At 40.9% G+C, this 24,088-nt stretch overlaps 1 protein-coding gene across 1 annotated transcript; it reads left to right on the top strand.

The window, feature by feature from the left end:
• Nucleotides 1-12,874: 12,874 nt before the first annotated feature.
• On the top strand, nt 12,875-23,885 carry opn3 (opsin 3). The gene is made up of 4 exons (XM_053436625.1): nt 12,875-13,232; nt 19,188-19,507; nt 22,435-22,686; nt 23,081-23,885. The coding sequence occupies exons 1-4, from the start codon at nt 12,914-12,916 to the stop codon at nt 23,351-23,353; spliced, it is 1,164 nt and encodes a 387-aa protein (XP_053292600.1). The 5' UTR covers nt 12,875-12,913; the 3' UTR covers nt 23,354-23,885.
• Nucleotides 23,886-24,088: the final 203 nt, after the last annotated feature.

The following is a 24,088-nucleotide window of genomic DNA, read 5'->3' as shown; positions in this document are numbered from 1 at the left end:
CATTAGTCGAATTGAAAAAAGGCTTTGCTTAAAGATAACAAACGTTACACATGTGTGTTTGTGTGAATGACTTCACAGTCACAATGGACCCGCCTGCGCAAACATCAAAGAAGCATCCAAACCTCCTCCTGAAAGGTCTTAGTCCTCATAGATTTGCCGAAGACGAGACCGGATTCCTCATCAGGAAACCGATTTCTAATCAGGTTGGAAGACTTCAAACAAGGCTCTGACTAAGCCCTGCCCCTCAAAGACGACAAGTGATGCATTAAAGATGAATGGAGCTGATCGTTTTCTACCTGCTTCCGTCCTCTGCTTCTCATTTCCAGACCCATTCACAGCTCCACAGTCAGCCCTTTGACCTAGCTCTTTGCTTCATTCATAAGATTCCTGTGAGGGGATATTTGAAATACCCTCACACGCCTTTGTTTGCCTCTGATTTTCAGCGTTACGTAACCAGGAGCACAAAGCCAAACATGATCAAATTAAACACCACACATATGCAGACTGTTGCTAAATGGATCTGTGGTTAAATCGCTGCTCATTACATATTTAGAGCCAAGCTGCTAGCAGGACTGAAATCTCTAAATGTGATGGAAGTGTGAGGACCCGCACATTGTTGATGAAGTGAGTATAAGAGAATATGACACAAGGAAAAGCGGCACAAGAAATCACAAACAAAAGTTGACAAATACCACAGATTCAGGATAAAGCCAACATGACTCCAACATGGAGAGCCACAATAAGGAACTAAGACTTCATCATCTACCTACTAATTCCACAAATATCCGTCACACAGGTTTTATTCTATGTCCTTGGATAAACTACAGTAGTGGTTGGCAACTGGGTGAAACCGCGGAACAAAATCTACACTGGATCATTTATATAATTTGATTATTTTAAACCAACGATGTAGGACTGACAAAGACATGGCAACAGCATCACCTCCATTTTAATGTAGTTGTAATTGTAAAGTAGTCTATGAGGTAAAACCAATAGTTACTGTCATGCTTTTTAGGAAGGGGAATAAAAGAGTTTTTATTTAGAAAGGTTGTGTTGCTTGCTTAACAGACTTCTCAAATAGCCAATATGCAAAGGATGAACAAATAACACCAGTTGAGTCAATCATAACACTAAAACATATACAATATATTAGCCTAACATGAACACTAATGAAGCAAATTCATTTCAATTTGATTACAAAAATGACTTTAGAATCTTCTCCGCAGGTAAACCAGGTAGGACAAAGTTTACTAACCTCAGTCAGCACCATAGACTCTGCACACAACGTTACGCACACAAACAATAAAAAGTTACAGTATATGGTAGAACTGTTTGAGGGGGACTTACTAATGACATGGAATTATTCTGAAGTAGCTCCGGAGTGGCGGCAGCTAATCATGTGTAATGATAACAACTAGATTACTTAGATATAAAATATGCCAACTCACATATACTTTTGTTATTAGCAATACTGTTATTACAATTGTCATACTTCTCCAGTATCTCTTTCACACATTTTCTTTTGCATGAATACAAAAACAATAATACACCACTCCATTTATGTTATTATGATATAATAATGTTATAAAATATAGCTATTTGGTTCACGAGCTCAAATACATCTTTTGTACTTTTGTACGTGGGAGAGAAGGTTTCTACATTTTTTGGTTAAGGGCAGACAATGTAGCACATTGGCTGTCTTTTTTAAAGCAAGTGATGAAGTACATTGGTTTAAAAGTAATTGTTTCAACACACTGACCTCAGTCCACCTTAAACCTGGACAGGACAGAGCTGCAGGTCTGCTGTCACCACGAGGAGATTAGGTTAGACAGCGATGGGGACACAGTGAGGATCAAGTGGCCTTTGAACTGTCACCATCCTGTGAACATGTTATTGGGTTTCACCCCCACCTGTCTATAAGTTTTCAGGCTGTGCCGGGGTCTGCTGAATGGGGAAGGAGGTCTGAAGCGCGAGTTCTTTTCATCATCTGTCATCAGGGGCTAGGCGGTCATATCAAATGGCCGACTGGTGCCCATCCTATCTGTTAGTGGGGACTTTAATGTATTGGGTCAACAGCGACCCCCCCATTCTGTCGTTCATTCTTGCTGTAGGGCTACATTTGCTCAGTTTGCATAATTTTTTCCCTGCATCAAACTTCTGAAAACCATTGGTCAAAACTTGTTGTCTTTCAAACAGTAGATTTGAAAGTTTCTCCCTAAAAGTAAAAGATTCCAATGATCCGATGGTGATGACGGTGATTATTTATGCTTATGTTTAATTTATTTAAAACATCTCAGTTCCCAGAAGTATCTGCAGAGTGAGCCCTCCTCACTTTGACACAGCACTCCAGAGTAAAATCCATCAGGTATATCAATTAGTCGGCTTTGTGAGGGAACACATTACATTACATTTCAGCTGCCAAGAAGAAGAGAGGCTTTGTACGGTCGGGCTCTGATATGTTTTCTTCTGCCTTTTGCTAAGTGGTGGTGAATTTACAGAGCAGAGCAACAACAACATATTCTCCTCCTTTTGTGTGACATCCAATATTTGTTTACTACTACTGCAGTGTACATTTTATACCTGCTTGTTTGAAATGTTCTGTTCTCTTATCCTGTGTTGCTGCTCCAGAGCTTCTTCCTTAATACTTACTTAATTATTCTTTGTCATTAGTGAGTCTTCAAACAGTTCTACAATTTACTGTCACTTTTAATGGTTTGTGTGCTGGACTTTGTGTGCAGAGCTTTTGATAAACTGTCTATGGTGCAGATGGGAAGTTAGAAACTTTGTGATCCTCCTACCTGTTTTATCTGCAATCAAGATTTTATACTCAACGTTTTCATTAAATGAAATAGAATTTGCTTTATTACAGTTGCATACATTTGTGTGGTTTATATATAAGTTTCAATGACTTACTTAACTGGTTTTATTTTTCATAGATGGTCTATCAAGTAATTGATATAGGACCCAAACTTTCAAAATAAAAGCATGGGAATTCAGTTGTATATAAATAATTGCTGCAAACGTCCCTACTGACTACTACAATCCATTTCTTTTTCTATTCAACTCACAAAGTCTTAGTCAGGTACATTCCTGATCATTTAAAGGCATTAATCAATCAGCAACATTTCACCGTCTCATTATAATCTAAAATATTTGACATGCTTATATTGAATATAGAACAATAACGTCAAACATCAATAGAAGAAGTGATATATTCTATGCAAAGCAACTTATGTGACCTTTAAAGCAGCAGAGGATGATTTCCATTTTCACTATGATTTCCAATTGTCGGCTTGATTTCCCCACTGGATTCCAAGTTAAAAAGAAAATACAGGGTTATTATACAGTCTGACATTGAGGTACACTAATCCTGGATTTTGTTGTCCCAGGACACTGCTCTCTCTCATCTTGTCTTCTGTGACCTTTTATCTTCGATGCATTCTCAATGCAGAGCTCTCCTTCTGGAAACTACAGTCAAATAAGCAGTGGAATATCATAGGATGTCTGCTAGCAAAAACTGAACTTTATGCATTCTGCAATTTGAGTAAAACATGTTAAGAGTCCATAGAAGTTGAATAAAAGATAACAGATCTGTGTAAAGGATTACAGAATGTTGTGCACTTGAACAACTTCTGAAGATATCATGACTTGGATGACATACTTCCATACTTTTCAAATAAATTGCTGCCAACAAAATGAGCAGCCTACCACTCCAGCCATAATGTAATTAATTTACTGTGGTGCTCAGCTTCATGACACCACTTTCCCAGATGCCATCATTTCAGACTATGATTGATGTGGGGTTTAATTAAATGAAAATCTTCAGCAGAAATCTTATACAACAGGGATCAAGTGAAGAACATCAATTTGGCAGCTACAGCACATGGTAATTAAGAGAGACTATATGCCCACTCACTTGTCTATAAGTAGTGTAGGGTTCTCAAGTAAATGGGAAAGTGGTCCCAGACCTTTGGACCTCACTGTACAGAAACAGAAGCAGGCAAAAGATCAGACAATGGCCTTTTAATGAGTTCACACTTGACTAAGAAAATGATTTTTCTCTCTAACAGAAGAACATTTGTACGTACTACACATGACCTTCATCTTTGTCTGTGAGAGCAGTGAGTCGTTGTGAGTTGACAACAAAAATAGAACAAAGTACCTGACCCCTGAGGAAGATTAAAACCAAGGTGGCATTTGGGAGAAGGTGTCAATCAAGGGGAAGCTTGTGTGTTTTTCCTTGGACAGAAGTGTAGTCTCCTCAGCCTAATGTGTCTTGCCACACAACCAGGATCAGCCGAGTCCAAAGCTGGAGCACAAAGAACAGAACAGGCTGCAGAGAATTTCAGAGCAAAACTTCTCAAATCATTTCAATGATATATTCAATGACTAATGGTTAAGCTATACCTACTAAGCTTGTAGAAAGCTAGCCTGACTGTTTAAAAAAATTAAAAACAAATATTCAGCTTTACTTAATTTTACTTGATGAGATATTTGTTTCCCGGGAATATAATTGAACCTGTAAGAGCAAAATAGCTTTTTATTCGTTCATCATCCTCCATATAATACTACAACTTGTTTATTAAAGTAGTGAGGGCTACACAAACAGGGGCGGTTAACAATCCAAGTGACCATGTCTTAATAAAGAAAAAAACAAAACATAAAATGGCTCCATATTGCTCCTGTGGTGTCATCCAATTGTCCAGAAGCCCGACATTCAAATTTGACTCAAACAAGTAACTTTACATCGTTTTTGCCTAATGTCCACTGTGATCCTCTCCCGGAGCTGTGTTTCCGCTAGTTCCGGTAGCATAGCTGCATTGCTGCAGTTACTGCTGAGTATCGCTGATGTTGTCACGTGCCCCTTTGGCTAGAGCATAGAGGCGCAAGCATATGCGGTGTGTGCGATATCCCATACTTCAAGTGTTGTACCAAATGATTCAATTGAAAGGGAAAAAACTATTTCAAGGGGAATATTGTGTCTTCAACTTAAGAGCAGCTTTTATCAGTCCACACTTCAACCTGTTTTAACATTTTAGATTGTACGGCACATATGAAAATGATACAATTCCTGTGCTCTTGGTTCTTTTTTTGTTGTTGTTTTAACCACACAATAATATCCATTGCTTTCTAAAACATACTTTTTATAATGTTTCCTCCAAAACATGTATTTTTGACATTTTTGCTGTGTCTGCAGCAATGTTTACTAAGTTTGAGCAGGGTAAAACTCCAAGTTGAAAGTTATTCAGATGGACTAACAGTTAATCAGATAGATATTAATTAAGCACATCAATTGTGAAATACCAATAAATTGGTTTTAATTGGCCACAATTTCTCAGGGGATGAGCCTCTTCTGGTTTGAATTTGCTCATTATAATAATGTGCATACATGTGCCTATGTGTGTGGTGGAGGGCATCAGCGTAATTAATGTAATGAAGAGGACCACCAGTTGTTTATGAATCAGTATTTCTCACTGTGACAGCAGAGGACATTGAAGATGACACAGAGGTTTGCTCGAAGTGCATGTTTTAGAGGGAGCTGAGGGGACATCATTGGCAGAGCAGTTATTTATAAAATGATGACCAGTGCAAATAAGTTAGTTTGAGATCAATACAAACACTGTAATTCTTATAGCAGAAAGCATCACTAGACCGGCATGAAATGACCCAGCAAGGTGAGGAGAGTGACTGATCCTGTTAGTCAGAAAATGGACAGGACGGGTCGCATGGGGTGCCAGCCTGATGCATGCTTTCATATCGTTAAACCACTAAAAGCACACATAAAACTACGTCTATGACACTTTCGCATTTCAGCCAGCACTGGTACATCGGTCATCGTAGGAGGTGTGTGTTGCAGTCTGTACTGACTTCAAACTTTTAGCACTTACTCAAGCGATGTCAGGCACATCAGGGAGAGGGGAGAAAATTTCCGTGTAGGGAGGAAAGGTGATTCTCAAAAGAGAGTTCATCTAACGAGAGACATGCACAGAAGCAAGAGATGTAGGTCAGGAATCTGAAAAATTTGTGTGTGGGAAAAGAAATGCCCGCCAGAAAGTTCAATGCATCTCAAAGCCACTGAAAACACAAGGTAAATATGTAGAATTATTGATGAAAGTTGCGTACGTGTATATATAAATGTACACATATACCAATGCATGTGTCTGTGTGTAATGTACAAGCCTGTTAACAGTATGACTAGAGCAGCTATACAGTTTGATAAATCTAACAATCCAATCAATATTGTTCATGTTGTTAAGCCATTGTTTCACATTTGGTGAAGACTGGTGATGAAATCATATTGGCATATAGACGGTATATAAATATGGCAGCTTACCAAATCCTCTTGATCGCCCCCTGGTGAACGTCTGTTAGAGAACGGGACAATGGACTGAACTAAAAAGTTAAGTAAGTTAAGGACAATTTCTCAGAGATGGTTTCTGTCATTTTTGGTGGTTCTTATCAACTGTTACTTTTTCCAATTAGGTGTGGTCTCACTTAGTTTATTGATGGTGTAAAAACGAGATGAAAGGATTGACAGCTGACCCTTAGCTGTCAATAGCTAAGGAGGCTAGATAGTCCAAAAAGCTTGGGGCATATCAGTACATTATGATGTAATAATTGGGTGGGTTCCTTGTTTTGAGTAGTACTTATCACATTACATATACTCACTATGGCTTGTGTTAATGTACATTTTTTTATTGTTGCATATCTGCTTCCTTCTTCCAGTTCCTCTCAGGCTGGGAAACACTGGATGTGAAACCAGACACCAGCCCGACAATTAAACCTTCATGACATCATGGATCCGTGACTCCTCTGTCGAGAGAAACCCCCAGAGGTGGAAAATAAAAGCATCCAAGAATATCTGCGCTGCTCCTCTGTAGCTCCCAGAGCAAAATACCCTGAGCGTCAATTATAACCTTTTATGTCTCTCACTATGGTATGTTATACTCATAGTTGCTAAATACATACACGCACACATCAATCTTATCCCATTACTGCGAGACGAAGATATGGTGTCTTGTAATGAATTATTCATAAATCAACACGACAAGGGTTAGTGTGTTAATCTGGTGTCTGCTCCTCTGAATCCCTTTAAAAGATTATTTCTTGAATTCAGCTTGACATCATAGCTTGCCATAATGAAGTTGCTTTTTGCGGATTCAGAATGGGGCCGGCAGTCTATGACTCGCATGTGAGTAGAGTTTAATTCTGCCTGCCCTTGTACCTGCTCGTGGAGTTTGTCTCGTGGCACATTCAAGACAAAGTGATTAAACTAGATTGGAGAGAAATTCCTGGCATTGTCTTATACAGTGTAGATATGCACAGTGGAATGATGAAAAAGAACAAGTGTGAAAATAACAATAATAGATGCTAGAAATGTTCTTTAAAATGTGCAGAATAACTATTTGGCCATATTAAACTCAACATCGATAATCCAGCTGCATCTAAAAAGATACTCAAGCATTTGTGCTGTGACAACAAATAGATTAAATCACAGGTTAACAGATGTTAACAGCTAAAAGCACCTTTTTTTTTAATCATGCACAGCTGCACAGCCCCCCCCCCCCCCCCCTGCTCAACTTCCAAATTCACATTCTCCTCTCTGTTAATCCCTCTGAGAAAGTTGGGGATGATATGACACAGCCACTTGAGAGAAGCTGATTTTCAGCACGTGCATTATTTCCACTGAATATGTCTCAACTGCTACAGTGATGAATGTGTTGAGGGTCTGTCAAGGACTTGTGCAGTAGCTCATCAGAATCATCTAGCAAGGCTTGCCGGGATTATATCAGGACAATTTGATGAGTAATGCCAGAGACATAGTTGGTGAATGAATCAAGGCAAAGAAAATAGATCTAGTTTTGTGCATGTAAACTTAAATAAAAGGTATGATTCGGGGGAAATTCATGCATGTCCTCTTCTCCTGCTCCTCCCGTACTAAGAGTTAGAGTATTATCCAAGAGTCATATCATTTGTGATTAAATTTTGAATGTGGAAGAGCTGGCATTCTCGATGACAAGAGAAAATCCACAGAATTGCTCCTTAACTCTTGGCAAGAAAGGGAATAAGCGTATTTCGTCAGATGTTGATCTATTTCTTTAACCCCCCCACACACACACCCCTCCCCTGCTTGTCTGTGTATCAAAAGCTGCACTGATCTATATTGACAGATTGAATATGATTCACTCTCTTGTTCTGTCTTTCTTCTACGCAGTGCTTTGTACATTTTAGATCATGAGTGTGGTTTTAACTTCCAATATAAATAAACCACGACTACAACTGCCTGTCCAGCAAATTGAGAAAATCAATACGTCATGTTCACGTTAAAAAGGCAACATGTTAACACCTTAATGTTTGTCTGCATGCATAACCCTGGTTCTGATCGGATGGGCTAACAAAGCCTGGATATCACCTCTTTTCTGAAGCTGTTCACAAGAGACAAGAAGCTGTTTACTCAGTGAACCGCAGCACCATGACTGGAGAGAATCAGCAAAGATGTAATGTCATTGGATTATGTGTGGACATTTGAGTGGTGATGGTGGAGCGGGTACAGAGCTCGGTCATGTCTGAAGTGCTGATGGTTCTGACAGTGAAAAGCCACTTAAAAATGCATCATGGAGCGAGTTCACAGCAGAGTGAGTGTATTTCTATAGTAATTGCTTCTCGGGGGGGCACAGCAGTGGACGCCTGTGTATACGCAAGCAGCTTTGCTAAAGCCTGAAGGCTCATATGCTCTGAGATTACCTTCAATAACTCGTAAAATAAATTAATAAAAAAGGAGGCCGATAAACAGTTGGGAGGAGAGAGAAAGATTGACAGATAGAGGAGTGTGAAAAATTATTTGATTGGAAGATTGACCTTGTTGCAGAAACTCTTACCAGAGATAAACACATTTTTGAAGATCATTCTTGAACAAAACTTTACAGACACTTCAGGTCATGCGAGAGCTTGTGTATTTTATGGGTCTCATGCATGGGCATGGCACAATTGCTAAATGCACGTATATTAGACTCTGAATAGAATTGAAGTATTTTACTTATCCACTGCATCCTGCAGTACTTCATGTGTATGAAACTGTATTAGTCAGAACTACTTGTAATGTCTGATATTGTTCGTATCTTTGTCTCTCTCTGCCTTTTCCTTTGTAACTCCTTTGTACACAGCATATTGAGCTACTTTCAGTTCTGCACTGAATTACAGACATTTTTATGAAATTTTCTGGAGAGGCGCATGGTGGTGAATACGCAAATGTCTCTGGCTCCTGACATTTTCCACAACATTTTTCTGCAAGCCCCCCACCTACATGCAGGCTGCACCTTAGTTGAACTCTAAGTGTAGCTCTTTCTCTATCATCCATGCACATCCGTCAGTGTCCCAAAAATACTTTGACACATGGAAGGAGGAAGACTGTGATTGAACGAGCTGCTCTATTTCCTGAGCCACAGCCTGTGATACATTTGTGCATGTGTGACCCGGGTGCCAAAACTCACAAAGTCACAGGGAGCAAGTGTGAATGATGTTTCTAACACAGGATGGAGCCGAAAGTGGAAAAAAAAAAGAATAGAAATATCGCAGGATGACAAAAAAGGTGTCACTCATGTAGAGGGCTCAGACGAAGACGTTGACTTGAAAAGATTCAAGAGCTTGTATCGATGTGATGTAAACAAAAACACGAGATTTATATATTATCTCCTGCCTCCTGCATGCTCTTTAGACGCATCATCCCTCGCCTGAATGTTCCGGACACTTTCCTGTCGGTGTGAACACATCTGACCAGAACAATCTTCTTCTCCGTTCTTTATATATGAGGAGCAAACTCCAGAAAAGTTCATGTCTGAAAACAGCTTTGTTCTCCATTTACAAAGCCTTACTATTTCATAAAGTAGAATTTATGTCCACCCCCTTCATGTCCAAAAGAACAATCTGCTCCTTCATGCACAAGGTACGAGGGCCCTTCACTGTTTCCTGCAGCTTTAATTGCACTGAAAAAACAATGTGATATCTTCATTTTCATTATCTTCAATCATGTTTTATATTTAAAGCAAATGAACCAAAGACCTCAGTGCCCTTTTTTAATGCTCTTGGGAAAAGGAAAAAAACTTGTTTTTGTGTCAGGCTTAAGCATAAAACCCGGGTAAACAAAAACAAGCTGAGTGAAAAGCTTAATTGAAAACTTTAGTGAAATACCCTCAAACCATGAAGGCGATTCATTGGATGAGCTGCAGCGTGTAACAAAACAATCTTCGATTCAGTTTGTCATTCGAGTCTTCAACGTATACTCTCATCTCTTGTGTTGTTGAAGAGGTGGCTGATATATGTGCTGTATCAACCTGAGGGCACGGTGAAATGAGGTCAGACACAAAGCTTCACAGCAGGAATTCAACTTTTCAACGTGGTGATATTTCTCTGTGGACGAATCGCCAACAACCGGTAAAAGGACAGCACCTCAAAATCTCACACTGGGTAGAGACCAGAGGTTCTCAAACTTTCTCTGGCATTATGACCCCCGACTCCACTGACACACACACTTTCAAAAGCCAACAAATATTAGAGACAACCTTATACTTCTATCTTAGTGAGGACACCAATTGCCATCCTGCATTCCCTAACCTTTACCACAACAAAATGTCTAACCCCAACTCTTACCCTAACCCTGACTTAAACCTAATTGTAACACTAACAGTAAGCAAGTAACCTTCAAAGAGGCCAATGTAATGTCGTCACTCCACAAGACAAACACGACAAGATTGGTGCCTCCCCCTCTGTTGTTCAAACTTCCAAAATTCACGATGATGTGTGGGACAGCGGAAGGACCTTAAGTGTCTGTAATGGAATAAAAAGCAATATTCCTCCCTCGCAACCCCACCAATGTGTTGCTGACACTTCCCCCCTATATGTTTCAGGTGCAAAATAGAGACGGCAAATTGTCTGTGGTCGTGCTGGAAAATACAGAGGTTCTGGTTTGTTATTGGGCAAGAATTTAATACAATTCTAGCCATTAATCTTAAAAGCGATCCACTACGCATGTTACTTGGGAGAGTTAAGGTCTTTCTGTCTGATATGTATGGAGGTAATCACTATAAAATGTAATCATTTAGGGCAAGAAAACATAAATGAATTGAATAACAGACAAAGCTACAACTCTATCACAATGTCACAAGGTCCTACTTGAATATTTCTTGTTAGATTACCTAACATGTCTACTACATTCTAAAGACTATGTTTTCACTTTCATGTCGTATATTGGATCGGATTTTCTCCATTCCATTATCTAGTAGTATGAATTATTATTGTCACTTTTTATTCTAGTAATGTTATTTCTTTCTTATTAATTCAATATTGTTATATTCTGTTTTCCTTTTAAGTTTGGTTGTCGTACATTATGTAATGACTGAGTCTCTTTCTTGTCTAAATGTTTGTGTCAGTGGGCCGAGCTCTATCTGTTCTGTTTTGTTTTGTCTTGTTCGTCTGGAGGCGAGTCCAGCCCCGGACACTGCTGTGTTGTTTGTTTTAAAGAAAATCAATAAATAGTTAAAAATCAATTAATAGGCCAGCTTGGCCCTGGGATACCCCCTTGACCATATAAAGGTGCATGGGAAAGAGGAGAATGATTGCGAAGCTGTCATCTCTGATGGAAAACCATCACAGCCCTGAGCAGCTCCTTCCGTGACAGATTGTGTCTGAGGTAGAGGTATCAGAGGTCGTTCCCTCTTGCAGCAGCAAGATTCTACAACCAGTTCTGCTCCCAGTATACAATCACCATATCTCATTCAAGTTTTCAACCGGTTTAACTGTGCAATAACCATTATCTATCTACTCAATTTCAATACACTGTTTTACCATTTATATTTTACATTTACATTGTGCACATTTCTATCTTTTTCATAATTCCCTATATTGTATTGTGTGTTTATTTCACTTTTCCCCTCATGCTGCTGTAATGTGGTAAATTTAGTGGCATTAACACAGGTTTATTTTATATTCTAGATCACAAGTGTTCTCTTTCTCAAACATTGTCAGGAGCACAATGGGAGTCATCTGTAGAGTTCCAGTTGGTTGCTCTTCTCTAAATAAACTATGAAACACACATCTTTGACAGGACACTGGTGTTTTGTCAGTCGTGCCTGTACAGAACTTGATCATTGTTTGTGTATTTATAAAAGCTAAAATCATTCATGCATTGGAGCCTTATAATTTTATTAGAGTTTAACCTGTCACCTCAACATTCACAGGTCTTATTGCTTATATATCCTGAACTCTATTAAGAAGAAGAAGAAGAAGAAGAAGAAGAAGAAGAAGAAGAAGAAGATACCATAGTAAAACATTATAAAAACATTAAACATTATATGCAAACACTTTCAAAGTGTGAAATAACCTTAACAAATATGTGCAGTCTGTGTTCAGAGATGCAAAAAAGATAAGACATTACGATGTTGATAATTGAATTGAATTCTGTATCAATTCACTCACTGTTAGTCACAGTAAAACAGGAAATTAGTTGTCGACATTAGTTTCAAAATAAAATCCCAAATAATCAACCAGAAAAAAATGCAATACTGGATCAATTTTAATATGCTATAGCAGAGGTTACTTTACAGACGTTATTCCATATGCTCCCTCTATGCATCATACTTTAAAAATTTAAATTCAAACTCACTCAAAACCTGTGTTTGTCATCAAAGATGTGGGAGGAAAAGAAAAGAGTTTACTTTGAAAGTGCATCCGGATGTGTGTCGTTGGTTCCCTGTGTGTGTGTGGACAGTGGTACATTGACCCACTTTCCACCAACTGTGCTTGGAATGGATGAGCGGCGCGTGGCGCGCGTGGAGCCCGCACTCCTCTCGTGTGCGGGACACGCGCCGACACACTGCGCTCACCGCAATGCTGGGACCGGAGTTGGTGAGTTCACGCAATGAATCCCGCCAACGAGACCAGAGCCGAGAGAAGTGCGGAGCGCCTCCTCTTCGCCGCGGGCACCTACAAACTTCTGGCTGTCACCATCGGGACCATCGGGCTCTTCGGCTTCTGTAACAACGCGCTCGTCATCGTGCTCTTCTGCAAATTCAAGCGGCTCCGCACGCCCACCAACCTGCTGCTGGTCAACATCAGCCTCAGCGACTTTCTGGTGTCCGTCATCGGGATCAACTTCACGTTTGTTTCGTGCGTCAAAGGCGGATGGTTCTGGAGCCATGCAACGTGCGTGTGGGACGGTTTCAGCAACAGCCTGTTTGGTGAGAATGTGTTTAGAAATTGTTTACTCACACATGCCTGCTGTGTCAAATTCATTGTCAACTTTTTTTTTTTTTTTTATGAATCAAAAAGTAATTCATCAAAGTGCATGCCCTGCCATGGTTCTGTCACCTGGTGTAACTGAGCCGATGAACACATGCAGCCCAATGTAGTTCTGTAAGAAGCAGAGAGGCGCTCATCCTCCACTTGACTTTTCCACTACGCAGGAGAGAATGATGCTGCGAGTGGAAATGGATTTTTCTGAGAAAAGTGTTTAAATTCACAAGTGATGGTGAAATATTAGTCCGATTGGATTTGCGTTGAGCCGGTATTCATAAATCACAATTTGTCCCGCGGGGCTGAACAAGGTGCGACATCCTCTGCCCTTATGGCGACACATTTTCTCTTTGCTCGTGTTGTGAGCACTTCCTTGCAGAATATAAAGAGATATCTAATTAAAACAGTTCATCACCCTCTATAGTTTGGCTTATGGTGGGCTGCAGTGATATGTGACCTTAAAGAGCTCTCAATCCTGTGTGTTAATGTTCCTATCAGACACTACAGAATGCTTGTATATAAGTAAATAAAAGACGATTTCCTTATGTCCATCGCATCCAACGCTCCCTCTTGACTGTAACATGACGCTGATGATGTTTTATCATCAGCGTAACTGTGCCTGGCAGTGACGTGTGACAGACACTGACTGGGGGTCAGTGGGGAGGTTTCTCTCTCCCCCCCCCCCCCCCCCCTGTAGGAAATGCAGCTAAGGAGGATGGATTTGTGGGATAATTAGCTCATTAGTGCCAGCCTGCAAGTCTTCAGCTGCATTATCAGCAAAATAATCACAGAGCTGAAGTGGAGGGCTCCCTCCTGATTGATCCTTATCTGCCCCAGCTTTCAATTGACATTGGGTTTGTTTTGCACTTGATCTGAGGGAACACTTGCACCTTTTGTTGATGTGGTTTGCGTCGCAAATGGGTGATGCAAATGAGAGGGACGAATCAATTCATGCAAAGCTGTGGCAGCACGTTTGTAATTAATATGTCAATTCACAAGCGAATGTCCTTTCATCAGCTATACGAATCGTCCACAGTGAGAGAATGTGAATGTCGCTGGTCACAGTTCACCAAAGTTCAGCTCCACGTGAAGCCACGCTGCAATTTGCCTCACCACAGGAAGCACCTGTGGTGCTTCCTTGATTCGCTCGCACAGTTTGGAAGTGAATTGCTGTACTCGTGATGGTGTGACCTTGCCCTCAGAGTGAGATTTAACACCTTCCAAAGTGCGGATTTTTAAGTAACTGCAGTTTTTGTGTGTCTGTGTGTACTTTGAAATCAGATCCTTTTGGGAAACAATGACCCGGGAGCTTAACTCCGTGCATGCCTGCTGTTGTTTGAGTGTATCAGCACTTTGGGCCGTGTGCCAGAAAGGCCTTGCTCTTGGATAAGGTGAGGGAACATATGTCAAATATCCATAATTAGAGATATGAGTAAAAAATGATGAGATACGGTTGTTTTGGTTTTGAAGTTACGACCACCGAAGGCAAATAAGCCGACTGAGCATGCTCACAGTGATGTTCTCTGATATTTGACGGATTGTTGAACTTATTTCCACCGACTGGCTTCATGTGCTTGTTGTTTCTGGTCCTTTCTGTCTTGATAGACATATTTTGCCAAAAGAAGGTTGTGTGGACAGAGATTTTTTTCAAACGCGAAGCGGAAAATATCTGTTAAAAAAGAAAATGTCCTCAGTATTGTAGACATGGCTATAGAGTGACTTGCACTCTCATTTGGGTGACATTGCACAGAAAGGATGTGGCGTCCGGCTGCTTTGGCCCACACTCAAACGATGGGTAACAGAAAGCTGATGCTGATGACGGACATTTTCAGCTACTGTGACACATCCTGTCCTTCCCTTGTTATTTGCAGTGCAGTGTTGCAATGAATAAAAAATTAAACGTGTTGTACGTGACACATTGGATTTGGTGGAAGCACCTCAGGCTCGCAGCCCCTTCTGGTAGAACAAGGATAATATGTCTTCCTGCTGACTCAGGTTTGTAATATACAAGTGTACAAAAAATAAATCGCACAGCTGTAACCCTGACACACCATCATTTTTGTGCCTTATCATACCCACTGGAGGCCGGTGTCAGTGTGACCTACACACACACAAACACACACACACACACACACACACAGGCTACTGGGCCGGAGCGATAAGCCCCGGCAGCTCTATCCTTCCTACTGAAACTCTATCTGGGCAGCTGTGGCTCAAGCTGAGTGCTTCATGTGAATCATCCCCCTGTTTTGTGTGTAGGGGTGGGCGATATAGACTCATAATGGTATCACGATATTTCACGGATTTTTTATGAAAACGCTATCTGTGAAGATATGGACGCAAGATACTGAACAACGTTTCATCGCTGATTGCAGCTTAAAGGCAGCAACAGCATTAATCAGTGCAAACAAAATGAAGGGCAGTTTCCATCAGCTGGATCATCTTTTGTCTTTCTGGGACCATTTTGTGCTGAGGTAGTCCTATTTCCACTTGAGCATCCCTGAGTGCCCGCTGTCCACTTCCAGCGGTTAGCAAAGGCAGACACACTCTTTTTGTTCTGTCAATCCTGGGGTCCTTCACACTCGTGTCTCACTCTCACTCTCTCTCACACAGTCTGTCTCTCTCTCACTAGTGTGACCAGATGTGATTTTTAGTAGATCAGATTGTCATAAAGCTATAGGTGCTTATAAACCCATTTTATAATGTTTTTAGCACAGATTCAGGTTTAAAACAGGTTGAATCAACAATGAATTATATATGATCATCTAATCCGGGAATAGACAAATGAAAGCACATCAATAACACTCATACATATTTTACAAAAAGGAAAGGGAGATTTTTAATAACTGAAGGCAGAAATGATTGCCCATAGCAATATCCCATGAAAATAATTGTTTTGGGACTGCCTGCTATTAAGAATAGGCATGGGAGAGGATTATGATTTTGGGATTAGTTCTTATTTGGTTTTGGTGGGAAAGTGAAAGGCATTTCTAATATAAATTAATTACAAATTTAGAATATTTTTGTAATGCTTAATTAAGCTTACAAATAGCAATGTGAAGACGATGGCCAAAGAACGACAGTCTGGTCCAGTTATTGGTCCAGTTATTGAGAGCGATGGCTTTGGCCCCGTTGTCTGTTGTCACACACTGTTTGTCCTCTTCAACGAGTTAAGAAACTTCTTTGAACATCTCGCAATATTTTTGCCAGTGTTACCCTTGGAAAAGAAATTTGTCTCAAGGCAGGAGGTGTGCAGCTTCCAGTCATTGTCGATGTAGTGCGTGGTCAGGCTTGATGTATGTAATTGTGGTTCGGCTCCACCACAGGTCCGTGGTTGAGGGAAAAAACTCCACTGACGATAGTGTAGTTGCTTGTCGGTCGCGTCATGCTTCATACATTGCAGGCAAGGATATGTAACCCCATCAGTGCTTTACATCCACTTTTGCTCTTCCTCTCATGAAGAGCAACTAGCGAGAGCAACTAGCGGGTGCTCCTCGGTTGAGCCATTTGTTTACTTTTGGCCGCACATTATCAGTTGCTCGTGTCTCCTCATCGCATGCCCTAAAGGTTCAGTGTGTAAAATTAAATTACATTTAGTGGTGAAATTACATGTTGCAGCTAAAAACCCTCACTTCATCCTCCTCTTCCAAACATGAAAGAGAACCTGTGGCAACCTTCAGTTGTCATAAAAACGCAAAAGATGTTTAGTTTGTTCAGTCTGGGCAACTGTAAAAACATGGCAGCCTCAGTAGAGGAGATTCTCTACAGATGTAATTTAGAGTGTTTAAATATAAAGGGCACATTCTAGGGTAAAGAAAACAACGATTTGTACAATTTTAGATGAAACACACTAGGGAAAACATATAGCAATATTTTGGATTCTATTTCTGCCGGTAGATCCCTTTCATCTAAATAATACAAACTGTACCTTTAACAGCCGGGTTGTACTCGACGGTGCGTTCTCGCTTCAAGTGGTGAAACAAGTAAGTTGTGTTTCCACATTTAGCAGTAACAGTTACTTTCATATTTTTCACTTTGTCGAAGGTCTGGCCTCTTGTAGCCAAACCGCTTCCACACTATTGGAGAAGCAGTTTCTTTTAAGGTACTAAATCATCATCGGAGGCTGATACACTGCTCTCGCTCGCAGACATGTTTAGGCTTGTGATGTTGTTGTGCGCCAGTGTTAATTTCGTTGACGAAAACGATGACGAAAAATATTCGTTAACGATCTTTTTTCCATGACGAAGACGAGACGAAGACGTAACGAAAACGATTCTTTGAAAATAAAAACTATGACTAAATCTGTTTTAACTTTCGTTGATGAGACGAGACGAAAATGTTGGTGGTTGACTAAGTCAGGCATCGTATCGTATCAGGCCGTGATGAAGTATCAGGAGCGGGCGAGTGAGTGTGTCTTTGTGTGTGTGTGTGTGTGTGCGCCCCAGATAGCGCACCGGTCCCGAGGCTGAGCTCACTCGCTCAGAGACACAAGATCTGAGCTCGTCCATGTGAAGCTGCTTCTTAACAGTGGAAACAGTGAAAACACAGAGTTTCTCTGGTCTCAGCTGATCAGAGATCAACGCAGCAGCTTCTTGATCAGAGCAGAAGCTGCAGGTGGTTTGTACCGAGCTTCAGTTTCTGTGTTCGCCTCCAGTCTAACCTGCTCTCACTTTTTGTTTTCACAATGAAAACTAAATATATATATTTAAGCTATTAGGCTGCAGCTATATGTTTTTATTTATTTCAAAATAGGGTACTTCTTATTCAAATAGCCCTACAAAGTTCTGTGTTTAATGTATTTCAAAGTAGGTCACACTTGCCTGTGTATTTTCTTCTCTTCATAAGTGTTCTGTGTTTTCCTTTGTTGTAACAGGTACAAATAGCAATAAAATGTCAAGAGTTTTCTTTATTGTCGTTATATAATTTCTTAAATGCAACAAACTATAGTTTAGTATAGTATAATTTTATATTAAACTTTATTAGCTTTGTTATCAAATATGTTTTGCGGCTCCAGACAAATTTTATTTGGGGGAAGCGGGGGCAAAATTACTCTTTTGAAAGTAAAGGTTGCCGACCCCTGCTATAGACCTATGCTGGTAGGGACATCTAATGGACAACCTAAGTACTGCAAGCTAGGCTATTTTGCAGTTTTAGACACAACACAGGGTCCCTGGGCCTGAGAAGGGAAGAAAAGGAGTTTAATGTGGCTATTATAGGTGACTAAAACTAGACTAAAATGTAATTAGTTTTCGTCGACTAAAACTAGACTAAAATGTAATTTGTTTTCGTCGACTAAAACTAGACTAAAACTAAGAAGGATAAAAATGACTAAATGTGACTAAAACTAATATGCATTTTCGTCAAAAGACCAAGACTAAGACTAAATCAAAAATAGCTGCCAAAATTAAGACTGTTGTGCGCTCTAAGGAACATGAATGCTATGAAATGGCACAGCCCTAGATGCGTGTGTGTGTGTGTCTTCAAAGTTTTATGTCCATTTACCGACACTGTTGTTGTGTTCTCATGTTAATAAAGGGATTAATAACTTGCAGAGTTATTAATCCCACATGTGTGCGTGTGTGTGATTATTGACAAAAAAGATGCAGAATCAATTCCAGACGATGCACCATGACTCTGGCTTGCAGCATTTGAAGCAAACCATGTAACTTTGAGAAGAAAATCCAGGCTGTACAATGCAGACGCAGGTCCTTGAGGAGTGTGTGTGGGGGGGTCGATTCAACAAAAAAATGCTGAAAATTGATGTTCAGTACCAAGATGATGCTTTTAAATTGATCAGGATGAGATTCATTCAGTCTTAAGAGATGCTGAGTAGCCACTGACCCAGATCCTGCAGCGATCGCTCTGCATTACTCAGCGTGGATGTCTCTCTCCTTCAACAGGCATTGTTTCCATCATGACTCTGGCAGCCCTGGCCTATGAGCGCTACATCCGGGTGGTCCACGCCCAGGTGGTGGACTTCCCCTGGGCGTGGCGGGCCATCGCCCACATCTGGCTGTACTCCCTGGCCTGGACGGGGGCTCCTCTTCTGGGCTGGAACCGCTACACTCTGGAGATCCACCAGCTGGGCTGCTCTCTGGACTGGGCATCGAAGGACCCGAATGACGCCTCCTTCATCCTCTTGTTCCTCCTGGCCTGTTTCTTTGTGCCTGTGGGCATCATGATCTACTGCTACGGCAACATCCTCTATACAGTGCAAATGGTAAGACAGGCAGATGTTCTCTTTACTGTTTTGTTCTCCATCTATAGATTTAAAAAAAAGTTAACATGAGTTTGCTAGTCTGCTACTTTTATAGCTGCTTTTTGTTATCGATGAAAAATAAAAAAGCTACGTTATTTGCCCAACCAATACCCAAAGATCTTCAGTTTACTTCTAATGTAAAATCAGCACATTTTCAAGCATCAGGATCTAAAATTAGATAGTGTGACATGTATCAATGCATCAATGATTTTACTCATCCACAACTTCAAGATCTGACATCTCTACAGTTCTCATCTCTTAATCTTCAAATAACTGTTCAACTGATACAAAGCGACTGTAGTTTGAGTGACACTTTAAAACCTTTAATATTGAACGTATCGCCTGTCCAATCATCATGTTCAACACTATGGCAGGATACAAAAAATTAGGAGTCTGTCAGGCATCACTTCCTACCCAGGCAATACTATTCGGACCGAATCACAGATTTGCCTCATTTTGGTGCATTATGAAGTGTAATAGTCGCCCTGCTAACAGGCAAAAAGGAAATCGCTGCACGGGTCTGGTTAACATTCCACTTAACTTTGGTGGCAGCATGTAATGTTGACCTTCTGTTAGCTAGTGGCTGCCTCAAACCTGAGCTGAAACAACAATAAAATGCCTGAAGCTGGACAGTCACAATGCTGATTCTGACAAGTGGACCTGCAGCCAATGCTTGAAAACAAGTCCATGTTAAGGGAGTGACATGGCAAGACTTAAAGAAGCAGCTTAGATCTCATGGGATACATTTTAAAGCACAGGGATGTTCCTTGTACGACTGCTTGTGTGGACCCCATGACAAGCACATCAGATGTCAGACGGAAAGAAAACTATTTCAAATGTTACAGCTTTAATATCTCGGAACACAGGCGCACACATTCTCTTGATTAAATATCTCCTTTTCTAAATACAGATGTGAAATTAAGTTGTAAATGTATGTTACAAATTAAATCAATCCACGTGCCGTTATTACCTGCAGCTGTACAGACTATTTTTCATTTTTTGATGAAAATAAACAGTTTGACCTTCTGCAGACACATGCTGCCTTTCACTCCTCTTTCATTATAGACTCCATTATTGTAATATGTGTCTGTGGCTATAGTGCTTGTTCTGTGAGGTGCAAATCGTTGGAAAGCTCATTGTGCCCTAGAAGTAGAAGTGTCTGTGATGGAAATTAGTGAATTTATGTGTACGATCAAGCAGATGGTCACTGAAGTGTTAGAATAGGAAAGTATGGAAGCAGTTTGTAAATGAGAAACACACTAATCGAATGAGGTGTCTGTCTGCATCACAACTGGCCACAGCTGCTATCTTTATGTCCTCAAGTGTTCACAACCTTGTATGAGCTGCTACTTCCTCACAGCCCCGAGCCCGAGTGCACAATACACTCGGCCCCTACGCAAATTCCCAGAACACATCAGAGGCCTGGTAGGACTCATCGCATGTCACAGCATTTTGGGAGTTGCAACGAAAAACCTTCAAAGAGACGTACGCTGAACCCTACAGAGTATTTTTTTGGCTTGATACACAAGAAAAGAAGACGTCAGAAAAAGGGAAGCAATATTAACATGGAAATGGATCATCAGAAATGTAGAACATGAATAAAAAACAGAACTTGTGAATTCATGAATACATTTGAAAGCTTGCAGGTATTCAGTCAGCTGCTGTCGACTGTCCTGAGGGAGTCTGTAATGTAGCCATATGCTGTATCATCTCATCTCTTCATCTGAAGGGTAGAATCCACTGTGTCAGTAACCCACTCAGACTATCGCAATGTTATTTGCATGTGCTGTCAGCTATTGCTAAGCTTTTGGGAATAAAGCTGCACGATGCTGCACTTATAAATAGTTGTTTGGTTTTAAATAGACATATTCGCACTGGTAGGTGTGTCTGTGTTAATTCATTACATTCAGGTATTGCTGAAAGAGTCTTACCATATATAAACAAAGCTTCTCCATTTCTTCCCACCATTAAAATATGAAGCCAAAATATCCTGGATATGAATTCTGGCCTCTTGACCAATTGGAGCCAGAGTCTGCGCAGTAGCGATCAAGTGTATATACATGCTAAAGCAATCTTGAGTCAGTCTCAGTTGTCAATCATGATTTTTCAGCCTACTTTTATAATTTCAAGTAACATTACCTGAAAAATGATTTACAAAGTTACAAACTTATTTTAAATGACAGCAACCATCTTTAAAAACATTCTTTGACATTGACATCGATCTTTGTTGTTTTGTCCACATCCCACCCACTGACATGGAGGAGGTAGGATTTATGACCCATACTGCTGCCAGCCACCAGGTGGCGATGGAGACACTTTGGGTTAATTTTTTTGAGAGCAGTCATCTTTTAATACATCCTTTGGAGGACGCGGTCTACCCGGCCCACAGACCACAAATGCCAAGCCGAAATAAGATGGTCTGGTCTAAAGAGGCTTTCCATGATCACCGTCCCCAGCAAGTCCCACCCTTATTGCTGTTGCTTAGCAACAGAGCTCTAGCAGGACACATCAAGACATTTTGAATGCCTCATTTGTTTTTTTTGTATGTGACTGGGAATTGTTCAGTCAAGTTGAAGCCTGATACTCAAGCATCGGATGTCTTGTGCATTGCCAGCGTCATTACCTTCCTTATCCTGGGATAGGTTGAGACAGTAAGAATCCACCCTTTGTTTCTCTGGGATAGAGGAACGAATTTGTTGGTCGAAGCAAATGAGACAGCTTAGTCACACCACTGTGACCCAATTGGTCATCAAATGCAGCCTCCAAATGATGCAGCCCCTGGCTTGAGACGCAGCTTATTGGTCGGGTATGACAATGTGGTCATCCGTCTAATTGTTTGGCCAAAGTCTCCCTTATGGTGGCATCTCACTTTCACCTGTTTCTCCTAGCTGCGCTCCATCCAGGACCTCCAGACGGTTCAGATCATCAAGATCCTGCGGTACGAGAAGAAGGTCGCCGTCATGTTTCTCCTGATGATCTCCTGCTTTCTGGTGTGTTGGACACCCTACGCTGCTGTGTCCATGATGGAGGCCTTTGGCCGGAAGAGCATCGTCTCCCCCACAATGGCCATCATCCCCTCGTTCTTTGCTAAGTCCAGCACTGCCTACAATCCCCTCATCTATGTGTTCATGAGCAGAAAGGTTTGTAATAGTTTCTGCTTGCAGGAAGGAACATTCAATTCTGGGAAAACTCTGTACCTCTCCAGCACGAATATCTTGATCTATGTGGCTAATGTTGGGGAAGTCAGTGAAAAGAAACTAGTATTTTCTTGAAGCAATTTTAGACAAATTAGTGCAGAATTTTATTTGAGAAGAATTAGAGATAAAGGGCTGTAAAGGTTTGGAGAAAAATATCTGCAATTAATGCCTTCTGTGTACTTAAATATACAGAATGCATTTACTGTGTGTTGAAGTGAAATTGCTGGCATCCTGATATCTTGTGTGTTTTATGGGAAAATGAGTGAGGAAAGGGTGCTATTTCATCCCCTTGTTAAATACCATGCTTTTATCTTTCCTCCTCTTCCTCCCCTCACAGTTCCGCCGCTGTTTGCTGCAGCTGCTCTGCTCGCGTTTCTCTTGGCTGCAGCGCAGCATTAAAGAGCGCCCCCTGGCCCCGGTCGAGCGTCCCATCCGGCCGATCGTTGTGTCTCACGCTTGCGGAAGCAGAAACCGTCCCAAAAAGAGAGTGACCTTCAACTCCTCCTCCATAGTCTTCATCATCACCAGCAATGACTTTCAGCACCTTGACGTGCCCTCCAAGTCTGGAGGATCCTCCGAAGGGAACGTCATTCAAGTGAGACCACTGTGATCCACAAGGACCAGACTTTTGACCCCACCACTCAGTATGCCTTAGGATGTCTCATGCAATTCCAAGCCAAAATGACCCTGTCTGACCTCCTTTCTACATCTACACACAGTTACAGACTTGTTACCAGTTAACTGTAAATATCCAACTGTCAGGCCGAAATCTCAACTCAACCAATTTCCCGACAGTCTAAGCAGGTAGTATGAAAGTGTCCAACATCGTCAAACATCATCAGCTGTGGTGACATTAGCACATTATGTTGTAGTTAACAATGATGTTTCCATTAGAAAAAGAACCACAGCTCTTTGTTAAACATACCATGTAGTGTAGATGACAACTGTTGGACTGTGTTGAGCTGCCAGCGGAGTTATGGACCTGTGCTTGGATCCACACGTGATAGCAGATTGTTTTAGTTGGTACCCAACTGCAAGTGTGTAAAATGGGAAATAAGCCTTAGCCCCCTTAGCCATATACCATAGTACACAAACTGACTTTGCTATGTATGGATTCAATAAAGAGATCATATTTTAGGCTATCCAGCTTGTGTGCCTTATGTTATTAAATCATCCTGTGTGATGAGTCGCCTGAGGATGAAAGCAGAGTAATCAGATAAGGGGATGTGAGCCTTGGACCTTGTATGCTCCAGTGGGACGCTCCTTTCATAACCTCCTGGGCTGTCGGCTATGAATAGACTTGATGAACAGATTTCCATTTCTGATAATACAGTGAGGATGGGTG

Source organism: Pleuronectes platessa, chromosome 12 (assembly GCF_947347685.1).
Source record: "Pleuronectes platessa chromosome 12, fPlePla1.1, whole genome shotgun sequence".
Lineage (NCBI taxonomy): Eukaryota > Metazoa > Chordata > Actinopteri > Pleuronectiformes > Pleuronectidae > Pleuronectes > Pleuronectes platessa.
This window is presented reverse-complemented; position numbering and strand designations above follow the sequence as displayed.

Excerpts from the sequence above, each read along its gene's own strand:
- opn3 (XM_053436625.1), top strand. The coding sequence starts at position 12,914 with ATGAATCCCGCCAACGAGACCAGAGCCGAGAGAAGTGCGGAGCGCCTC. Across the intron at positions 13,233-19,187 it reads TTTCAGCAACAGCCTGTTTG|GCATTGTTTCCATCATGACT; the intron begins GTGAGAATGTGT and ends CTCCTTCAACAG. Across the intron at positions 19,508-22,434 it reads TCCTCTATACAGTGCAAATG|CTGCGCTCCATCCAGGACCT; the intron begins GTAAGACAGGCA and ends TGTTTCTCCTAG.